The 10,295-nt window shown below is 36.4% G+C and overlaps 1 protein-coding gene across 1 annotated transcript; it reads left to right on the top strand.

The window, feature by feature from the left end:
- Positions 1-2,269: 2,269 nt before the first annotated feature.
- On the top strand, positions 2,270-10,022 carry osr1 (odd-skipped related transcription factor 1). Its single transcript, XM_032547850.1, has 3 exons — positions 2,270-2,601; positions 8,000-8,710; positions 9,355-10,022. The coding sequence occupies exons 2-3, from the start codon at positions 8,028-8,030 to the stop codon at positions 9,485-9,487; spliced, it is 816 nt and encodes a 271-aa protein (XP_032403741.1). The 5' UTR covers positions 2,270-2,601; positions 8,000-8,027; the 3' UTR covers positions 9,488-10,022.
- The last annotated feature ends 273 nt before the right edge of the window (positions 10,023-10,295 follow it).

The raw sequence follows: 10,295 nt of genomic DNA on the forward strand, positions 1-10,295 counted from the left end.
TGGATAAAGCCATTATCCCAAAAGCTCTTTGTCAAATGTTATAAGACATAAAATGTTAGAATGCAGAATTTTTAAAAGTGTGATTTTCCTCTGAAATTGGGCTGGATTTTGGATTTTGTCTTTTTAGCAGAAATGATTTTGAAGTATACTAAAACTACTTATTACCTACTTTAAGCTATAAAATGAATTTAAAAATGTTTTCATTAATTACATTTTTAATCTGAACTTTATTTTGAGCTCAATATAAGTTTCCAAAACTATCAGAAAAATGTCTAGCTGCATGGCAATTTATGATAGTCATAGTAGTAGTAGTAGTAGTAGTTTATTTTTGTAATTCAATTCCATAATAATTTGTAAATTTGTAAACTTGTAAGAATTTGTAAATTTGTAATTTACGATAATCATAGTAGTAGTAGTAGTAATAGTTTATTTTTGTAATTAAATTCCATAAGATAAAGTGTCATTACACACAGGAGGATATGTTTCAGATGCTAACTTTTGATAATTTTGTTGATTTGGCTCCCATCTAATGAAAGCCAGACATTAAGTTTTTAATTTTATGCAGAAATATTACGCTGTGGTCTGCAAAATCATGGGGAAGACTGATGTCTTGACTGTTGTCCAGCAGTCATCGAAATCCACTGCAAAAAATTAAAAAAAATAAGTCACTAAATGTCATTGCTGATGTTTGGTATTCAAAGAGTGCTGTATTTATACTCTTGGTAGAAAGTTGAGTGAAAGGAAAAACTGTGGAAGAAAAATGGTAACTGTGACCTTGAGAGATTTGTGAAGATGTATCAGAAACACGTGTCACAACTACTGAATTACTTGGGTTTAAGCCATTCCTGAACCAAAGACAATATTAGCAAGCCTTTCTACCTGGGCTAATGAGAAAAAAGACTGGAGTGTTGCTAAGTGGTTGAAACTCAGCTTCACGGAATAAAGTAAATTTTGCATTTTGTTTGGAAATCAAGAACCCAGAGTTTTGAGAGAGAGCAGGAAGGCATAGACCATGAGGTCCAGTGGGAAGTTTTTATAGTAAGTGATTATTATTTGAGCTTTGCCATCTAAGGATGTGACTACGCTATATTGTATTAATTAAGTGAAGTCGTCTACCAGGATGTTTCATGGTTACCTCTGCTGACAAGCTTTATTGAAATGTTTTCATTTTCCATAAGGACATCACACCTGTTGGCTCACCCACACTCTCAAAAACACCAATAACTGTTTGAATGACTGTCATATCACTGCGCCTGATTGAGCAGCAAACTGGTCTGACTGGAACTCCACAGTGAATCTATTGAGTATTGTCAAGAGGAAGCTGCGAGACACAGAGTCAATAATGGAGGTAAGTTATAATATTCACATATTTAAACTGAACTCTTGCTTTTAATTGATTGTAAGCTAAACACATCCACATTTAAAGGAATAGACACTTGAAATATATAACTCTTGAGTCTGGCAAATCTATATCAGTTTGCCTTTTTCATTTAAATTATTGAAATAAATCTAATTTTCAATTATATTCTAATTTGTTCTGATGAGCCTGCAGAGCTGTTTCGGATTGAGAACCTTGTTCATTACAATAAATTTGAAAGGTGATGCAACATTGATGAATTATTTTTACTTGATTTTGTTTTGGATTTCTTTGTTTTCAGATGGACTGTTTGTTGACTGTAACAACTATTATTATTAAGTGTGTCTGAGTGTTTAAGATCAAATACTGATGAAATTTTGGACTGACTACATCAAGAATGCTGCACTAATAAGCAGTTAAAAATATTGCCTTGCTAAAGATGGCTTAGGGCTAGATTTTTTTAATTATAATATAGACAGTCAAATTCAATAATTTGGCCATCCTTCCTAATGAAGCTTCTTTGAAAGAATTAAAATTAAGTCTTTTTTTGATCTGGAGAGTCCTGCTGTAGTAACATGTGAGGCCTACAGGGGTCGATATTCTCAAACATTTTTGTTTGTGGAGAACTGGACACAAGTTATCCACAAGCAAACTTGTGGAGCGCTGCGCTGATGTAAGTAAAGGTGATTAAAATGACCAGAACATTATACGTGCATGTGTACACGCGTGGTATGAGCTGCAGTGAGACAAACAGAGATGTAAAAACTTATTTAAAAAACATTTACACTAAGTATTTATCAGTTATCCCAATTTCCATCAGTTAATGCCACTTTGGATGAGTCCAGAAGCGTGTGCGCACCCTGATGGCCAAATGAAGAACCACCCCATCACGCAGGGCCACATCTTCTCATTGTCCAGCTGTGCATGCTCTCCAGAGCGGTGCTGCTGTTATGGGCTGGCTGTGTGACGTGCCAGGAGGTGTCGGACTGTGGGCTGAGATAAAGAGGCGGCTGAGAAGAGAAGAGCGCGCAGAACAGTGCGGCAGAGCGCAGAGACGTGAACACCACAGTGCCTGAACATCTGAGCCCAGATCAGACCAGAACAGAACAGATTAAGGCAGCTGGAACATGCTGCTGCCCCAGCCGACACATTAACGCCTCCGTCCCGGTTCAGACTGCTACGCGGCGGGCTTTCGCGTTCAGAGCGTCCTGCGGGAGAAAACCTATAAAACTAAAATTTTATTGGTAAGTTTTTTTTATTTATTTTTTTTAAATCTTAGTAATGTTAAGTAACTGTTTGTGGTCACAAGTTTTATTAGAAACATTTTTTTAGCAGAGTTATTTCCATATTGACTTGAAGCGCAACAGGTGTTTCTCCTTCTTCTGGCTGGCTTTTACTGATGCTCAAAGTTGTTTCTTTTTCATTTTTAAAGCGGTTTAATTCTTTATTTCTATATGAAATATGTTAATTTCACTTGCGATGTAATTTATCTTCAACACATTTTAATAGCAACTGTCGATTTAACGTATATGTTTGCAAAAACTGGATACAATGCGCTGTTTTGAATTGATGAAATGCTTGTTTAATGAGGTCCAAACGCAAAAAAAAGATGCTGCTTCTCTGAATAAACATTTCTGTAGATACTTTCTGACACCTTCACACCATCCGGCCTCATCAACAGATTAATCACACTGCTCCACCAAACCACACATGGGATCTAATTAAGTTTAGATGCATATTAAAGCAGTCTTTGCGGGGGGAAATCTGACGGCTCAGACGATCAAACTGTGATTTATCTCAAGTAAATATGCTCCTAACTTAACTCAGAATCAGCCACTACCTTGGTAGAAGTTACGCTTCCTGCACTCAGTTTGCTCTCCCTTAGAAGATTCTTTTAAAAATATATTTTTTTAACAATGAAACTCTGCATTTGTAATAACAAATGTGGCGTTTTGTAATATTGTTAAGTTGTTCAGATTAAAGTCTCAGTAACAATATCCCAGATTAGTGCATTGTAATAAAACTCAAATCAAAATTCCACGTCAAACATTCAGAATATATACAGAAATTTGCTATTAAAATGTTCAGAACTAAGTAATTCACTCTGTTTTTGCTTCCTTTCTATTCTCTTATATTGGTTTCATTGTCAAATTTGCAACTATTCTACTTTTAATATTTGAAGTTCATCAGCTATTTTCACTTGGAGTAAACCAGATCTTTAGTAAAGATCTGTACGTTCTGTGTACCTGTTTTGTATTTCCAAAGTACAGTAAGTAGATCTTAACCCACAATTTCAGAAATCCTGGTTTTAACATTTCACTGAATCTAAAGTTCATGAGAGAGGTCTGGGTTTACAGTTTCCTGCTGACAGGTGTTTATTCTTCAGAGTGCAGTAAAGAAATTGTGCTCTTGCCGAGTGCATGAGGACGCCGCGTTCTCCAAACAAGCAGCCATTCATCATCTGTGATATAACGTCCACAACTTTTATAAATCATTGCCGCAGCTTCATAGGCATTAGAACTCCTCAGCAAAGTTAATGCAGTGTTTCGGCAGAAAAAAAAAAAAAAGACACTTTCACAGACTTTCTGGGCTCAACTCCGAGTCTACTTTTTTCATCTAGCTGAGAGAACAAACTCCAACAGGCCTTGAAGTGGAACTCTCATTTAATTTGGGATGTTATCCTCATGTAGGGTGCTTTGAAAATGTTTAGTGTTTCATGCTTGTACATAAAACTTTATAATTCCCACATAAACTAAAAGGAATAAAGAGAACGAGACATTAGACAAAACTGCTCATTCTTAGCTGTAATTTTATGTACCTTTAAATTTGATTTGGGTTTAATTAAAAATGTAAAGAAACAGGCACATGATTTCTTTTTACCGCTTTTGTTTCCACTTTTTTGTTTTCCTAAATGTGTTAAAATGTAAATTATTGCAGTAGAGTGATAACAAATCCATCAGCAGGAGGAGTGCTGCGTATCTTCTCCTCTTGGTGTGTTGAGGTGAAGTTGAGAAGCAGCGTCCCACTGTAAAGCTCTCTGAGGTGCTGAATCTCACGATCGAACAGAGGGGGGCCATTCGACACCTTGGGGCCCCTGCAGACACAGAAGGGTTAACAGGAGCAGGGAACTTATCTCCTCTAATGACCTCCAGCATAAAAGTCAATTACTTCTGCATGGTGATCAGAAAGGAGGAACCGGCAGGGGGCTGTTTGAGCTCCTCTTCTCCTCATTAGCAACCTTTGCTGCAGTTTCAGGAGGGGCCTCCTTCAGTTCAGCGTTTTCAACCTAACATTTGCGACTTCTGGCTAATTCTTGAAGATTCTCTTTTTTTTGTTTCCACTTTTTTTTAAAAATCACATACACATTTTTAAATTACTTAAATTAGATGCCCCCAGATTTCAAATATAAAAATATATTTCTTTAATAATAAAACTCATGATAGTTCTAACCCAATAAGGTGGAGTTAATTGTTTCATGCACTTTTTATTTTGACATATTCTGAGGAGTAGCCTTAAAAAATTCCCATACATTATTTTATTTAACTTTTTTAGAAATTCAGCTTTTCATCTTTATAAATACTGAAGGAACCATATTTGTTTTTTAAACACCAGGACTTTGCCTGTCAGCTCGATACGGACAGCAACTTTGAGGGTTTAAAACCACACAGGACAGTGTAAGAGAAGTGTGTTTTTGTCTTGTTGAGTTATTGACTGAAATTAGATTGTCTTCCTTTATCAGACACCTGCTCTGTAAAATGAGCTTTAGTTTCTGTATCAGTAAAATTGGAGCAAGAAAAAAAGGAACAAACTGTATGAAACTGTTTAAGAAAATATGCCATTATTAGGAGAAAATATGCTTAACATAAAATATATCTAGTTAATTTTTTTTTTTTCAAACATTTTATTTCAATATTATTTTGAAATCCGAATTGCATTCCTAATTAATCTGTTCTGGAGCAACAGAATTTATAATGTTATTTGAATAATAATATAAATATATATCCAACATTCTGATAAAAGTGTGATAATTTCCTCTCTAAGGCATATTAGATAAAAATATCTAACTTATGTTCTCTAAAAACACACGTGATGCAAAATAATAGCTTTCCTTCTTTGTGTATGTGATGAAAATTCCCTGCACTCAGTTGTTCCCCCGTGACCAATACAGAAAACAATGGAAATCAGTGTTATTTTCTTAATTATTTACCTGCACACTTGCTTATTTAACAACTTATTTATTTACCTTTTTAATTGACTTATTTATGTTTAGTTATTTACTTAATTACATAATGACATTACGTGTTGTTATTTATTTCACTATTTAACTACCTATTTATAACTGTGTAGCTGACCTATTTATTTATTAGGGACTTAATTGATTATTATTTATTTCCTCATTTAATTTATTTTGACTAATGTATTTTACTGATTTCTTAATTACTTTTTGTGCTATTTTAAGTTTTAGTTGCTTGATTATTAAGCTACAGGCTGATTTATTTATTTTCTTACTGAAATATACTATAGCTTAGATATGTATTTTTTAACTACTAGCTGTTTATTTTACTTACTGGTCTACTAACTGACTTTTATATGTACTAAATTAGTTAAATCATACTTCAGATTTTAAAAAGCTGCTTTTCATTAAAGTTTCACCAAAATAGTGATGTAATAAGAGGAAGAAAATAAATAAAAGGACCTCAAAGTATAAAGCTACTTTTTTTTTTTAAAGAAAATGTTTTCACTTTTTTAATAAATAAAATATGTTCTATATATGATTTTTTTAAAGTTTGCTGTAGCAGGTGGTTCCATAGGAGCTGACACTGCCAAGTTTAGCTAAGGATGACAAAGAGCAAGCCTCTTGTTATATTTACTGTCATTAAGAGGACTTCAGAAAAGAAGTAAATAACACAATTTTACAGACATTTTGTTCATTTTGCTGACTGGCTAGAAGCCAATCAGAAATAACAGATTTAGTAACTTTCAAGAAATGAAGCAAGTATTCTCACAGACATTTATTATATTTCTGTTATTAGAGATACTTTCTCAATCATGACCCTCATGAATTTCACTCTGAATAAAACAGGAAATAAAGGTTAAAGAAAAAACTATAAAAACAAATAGCAGTTTATACACAAGCAATACAGTTTTTTTTGTTGCTGTTGTAATTATATAAAGAGTGAAATCTTTTATAAGGTGCTGCATCCTTATGGTTTTTCTCTTCTACATTTCTGGATAACTTGAACTTTCACTAACATTAAAACTTGCATCACCTTTGTGTGAGACATTAGAGATAGTAAGCATGTATTTGTGAATGCAGAATCACTTTAAAATGACCTTGATCTTCTCAAAACGTGCAAAATGACGTTAGCATTTAAAACTGTAAAATTTGCTGCATGAGTTGAGGTATGACCATAAATTCTCAACATTCAGATTGTAAAATTATGAAAAACATTGTGCATTCACCCAGATATCTTTCTTTGAATTTCATTCACATAAAAGTCAACCAGTCCTTTCTTCGGTCAGCACACTTTCGCAAACTCAAAACGGCAGCTGCATATCTGTAAGCAGGTTTGATGTGAGCGACGTTACGCCGAGGTGTGGCTCGTGCTCTAAAAACTTGAAGCTGCTGCTGCTTGGCGGCTCATGTCCATCATCATCTGCCTCAGACAAAGCAACATTATTGTCTATTGTTACTCCAGCTTATCAAACCTGATGTAACAGCTCGCAGGTATTTCTGTGGCTGAATGCTGTCATTCTGTCTCTCTGCCCTTAACAGCCCCGGGCATGTTTCTGGGAACAGGAAACACCCACACACAGCTTCGGGAGTATGCACAAACGTTGGCAGTGGTTCTATATTTTCATTTACAGAGACGTTGGTCTCGAATATTCCATTTAAAAAAATAAGCCTATTCACAGTCAAGGTGATAAATCTTGGTTTAAATATTTATTATTCTTCTTCACTGTTAAGACCAAAGTTTATCTTCACACAAATTTTAAAGTTTGAGGAACTTTTTTTTTTTTGATGCCTGATAATCAACCATAAACTTCTCTGGATGCCAAAGTATTCTAGGGTCAAATGTGACATCTTGTGTCCCACTGCTGAAGCTTGGACCCAACAGACAAAACAACCTCATAAAAATGAAATAATTTGAGGCAGTACAATGGCCCAATTAAAGTCCTGATGAAAAACTGAATAACATGCTGCTGTGAGTGATTAAAACTACCACAGGAAATGACTGCAAACATTAAAAAACTGAAGCAACACTGGAAAGAAGAGCAGGTCAAAATTCCTCCTTAACGATGTAACAGAAAGATAAAGTCATACAGAAAACCACTACTTTATTGCTACTGATTGTGTTCCTACAAGCCAAGAATTTTTATTCCCATAAATAATGGATGTTGGACACAGGATAAAATGCAGCTGTGTGGTGTCAGTTATTGTGTCTGTGGGCTTATCAGACAGAGTGTGTCCTTCAGAGATCTACATGCAGGTCTAAGGATTTAGCTAAACCAAAGCCTGATAGCTGATCCACTTTCAAAGATCTGTTAGTGAAAATTACGTTTTGTTGGTCTACTGTTTGGACTCGGTTGTAATGAGTAACATGTTTATTTATTTTCATTCTGGTTCTCTGTGTTTATCAGACTGCCTGAGGGATTTGCAGTAGCAGCCATGGGCAGTAAGACTCTACCAGCTCCCGTCCCTCTTCACCCGTCCCTTCAGCTGGCCAACTGCTCCCTCATCCAGACCTCCTCGGGTCTCCAGATACCAGCTGATCATTTTCAGAGCATCTACAGCTTTAGTGCTCTTCACGCCATCCATCTCCACCAGTGGACCCTCGGCTATCAACCTCTGGCCTTCCCCCGCTGCACATTCTCCAAGCTGCCTCCTCAGTTCTCCTCCATGGCCTCTTTCCCCATATTTCCCCACCTTCTGCAGCCAAAGCTGGACACAGCAGGATTGCTGCAAAGCTCCAAGAGCAAACCACGCTTTGACTTTGCCAACCTGGCAGCAGCAGCTACACAGGAGGACCATCTGAAGGTGGAAGACCTGAGCATGACGGGTGCTGCTGCTGCTGCTGCTGCTGCAGCGCAGGTATCATCTCAACACCAGACCTCGGCCAGCCTGGGATGCCTGCTGGATGTGACCAAACTGTCCTCACCTGAGCGCAAGTCCAGCCGAGGCAGACTTCCCTCTAAGACCAAGAAGGAATTCGTCTGCAAGTTTTGTGGCCGACATTTTACGAAATCCTACAACCTCTTGATCCACGAGAGGACGCATACAGACGAGAGGCCGTACACCTGCGATATCTGCCACAAGGCCTTCAGAAGACAAGATCACCTCAGGGACCACAGGTTAGAAAAATGCTTTATCAATGCAACACCTTGTTCTCATTCCAACGGCACTGTGGCTTTTACAAAAATGTGATTTAGCCAAGTAAGCCAGTCAAATCCAGTTTTATTTTTTCTCACTCTTGTTGAAAGAGTGATGACTTTGAAGTATGGGGTTAAAAATAAGCCATTAAATCATCCTCGCATTTGACAGCAGAGATGCAAAAACAAGACACTTCCTGCAACGATTAGAAGATTTATAGCATTAGTTGAACTTGTACACGGAAAACTACAGGTACAAAACATTCAAAGTGTCGTCCATAAAAAACCTAAATTAACCTCAACTCTACCAAAGACATTTCTATTCAAAATGCAGTCCTAACAGTTTCTTTGTCTGTTTTTTTCCAATCTAAATTAAACACTTTCTAAATATGGCTGCTGGCCATGTGAAGAGAAATATTTGATGACACATCTACAAAGGCATCTGTGAATGTAGGTCACCTGTGGTAACAGCCATGAATTATCTGCTGCTTGTGTAGATGCTACATCATATACATGTATATCCTTGACTTTATGGTGAAATGTAAAAAAAAAGAAAAACGAAAAACTGACTTTGTTTTGAAGCCTTCCTGTAGCATAATACTGTGCCTTGTTGTTTCCCCCTGCAGATACATCCATTCCAAAGAAAAGCCCTTCAAATGTCAAGAGTGCGGAAAAGGATTCTGTCAGTCCAGGACATTGGCTGTCCACAAAACATTACACATGCAAGTCAAGGAACTGAAGCCAGCCAAGATGAAGTGATTCACTGCAGCAGCAGGGAAAGGGACCGGGAACACTGGAAAAACAACACGACCAAAGACAACCGCCAAAGATATTTTCTTTTTTTCTCATCTCAGCCGTTGGAGGCGCAGCTTTCAGTGTGAACAAGAAATGTTCCAGCAGCGGATTCTCCGTAGAAATAATGCAGAAATAAGCCTTAAAGACTGTGCGTTGGGTTATCAGTGCCTGATTTGGCAGCGAACTCAGTGGATGTGTGGAATGTGAAATGGACCTCAAAATAAAAATAAAAAAAAACTCCTGAGGCTGCTCAGCACAAATATTTTGTTCCAAAGCTTATAATCTAAAGATGGACTCTGCATGTATGCAAGATATGTTTCTAGAAGCCATATTAGCGACACACAAATATCACATTCCAATGTTATTTTTGTACAGATGCATTATATCAAATTGTATTTTTGCACTTTAACCTGATTATTAATTATTGACATATATCACTGGATTTCCTAAACTTATTTTTTAAATGAATAATCATTTCTAAATAAAGTATTTTACTGTATCAGGTTGGCTGTGTTCATTTTATGTTGTCATTATTTAAATGATCTTAGATAGCCACTCATGACTTCAAGTAAAGGTCCAGTATTAATGCTCACAATAACATGTTTTATTTGATGATGTTAAACCTTTAACCAGATGTTAGCATCTTCCTTTAGACTGTCACATAGGAGAGAGATGCATCTTCTAGAGCCTCAGCAACCCCACCTCGGAAATCAAAGCGCAAAAGTGATGATTTGTATAATAACCATTTTTTATCATAATCACTTCTTATATA

The sequence above is a fragment of the Xiphophorus hellerii genome, chromosome 19 (genome assembly GCF_003331165.1).
Source record: "Xiphophorus hellerii strain 12219 chromosome 19, Xiphophorus_hellerii-4.1, whole genome shotgun sequence".
Lineage (NCBI taxonomy): Eukaryota > Metazoa > Chordata > Actinopteri > Cyprinodontiformes > Poeciliidae > Xiphophorus > Xiphophorus hellerii.

Coding starts and splice junctions, on each gene's coding strand:
- osr1 (XM_032547850.1), top strand. CDS start 8,028: ATGGGCAGTAAGACTCTACCAGCTCCCGTCCCTCTTCACCCGTCCCTT. Junction 8,711..9,354: donor GATCACCTCAGGGACCACAG/GTTAGAAAAATG, acceptor TTCCCCCTGCAG/ATACATCCATTCCAAAGAAA.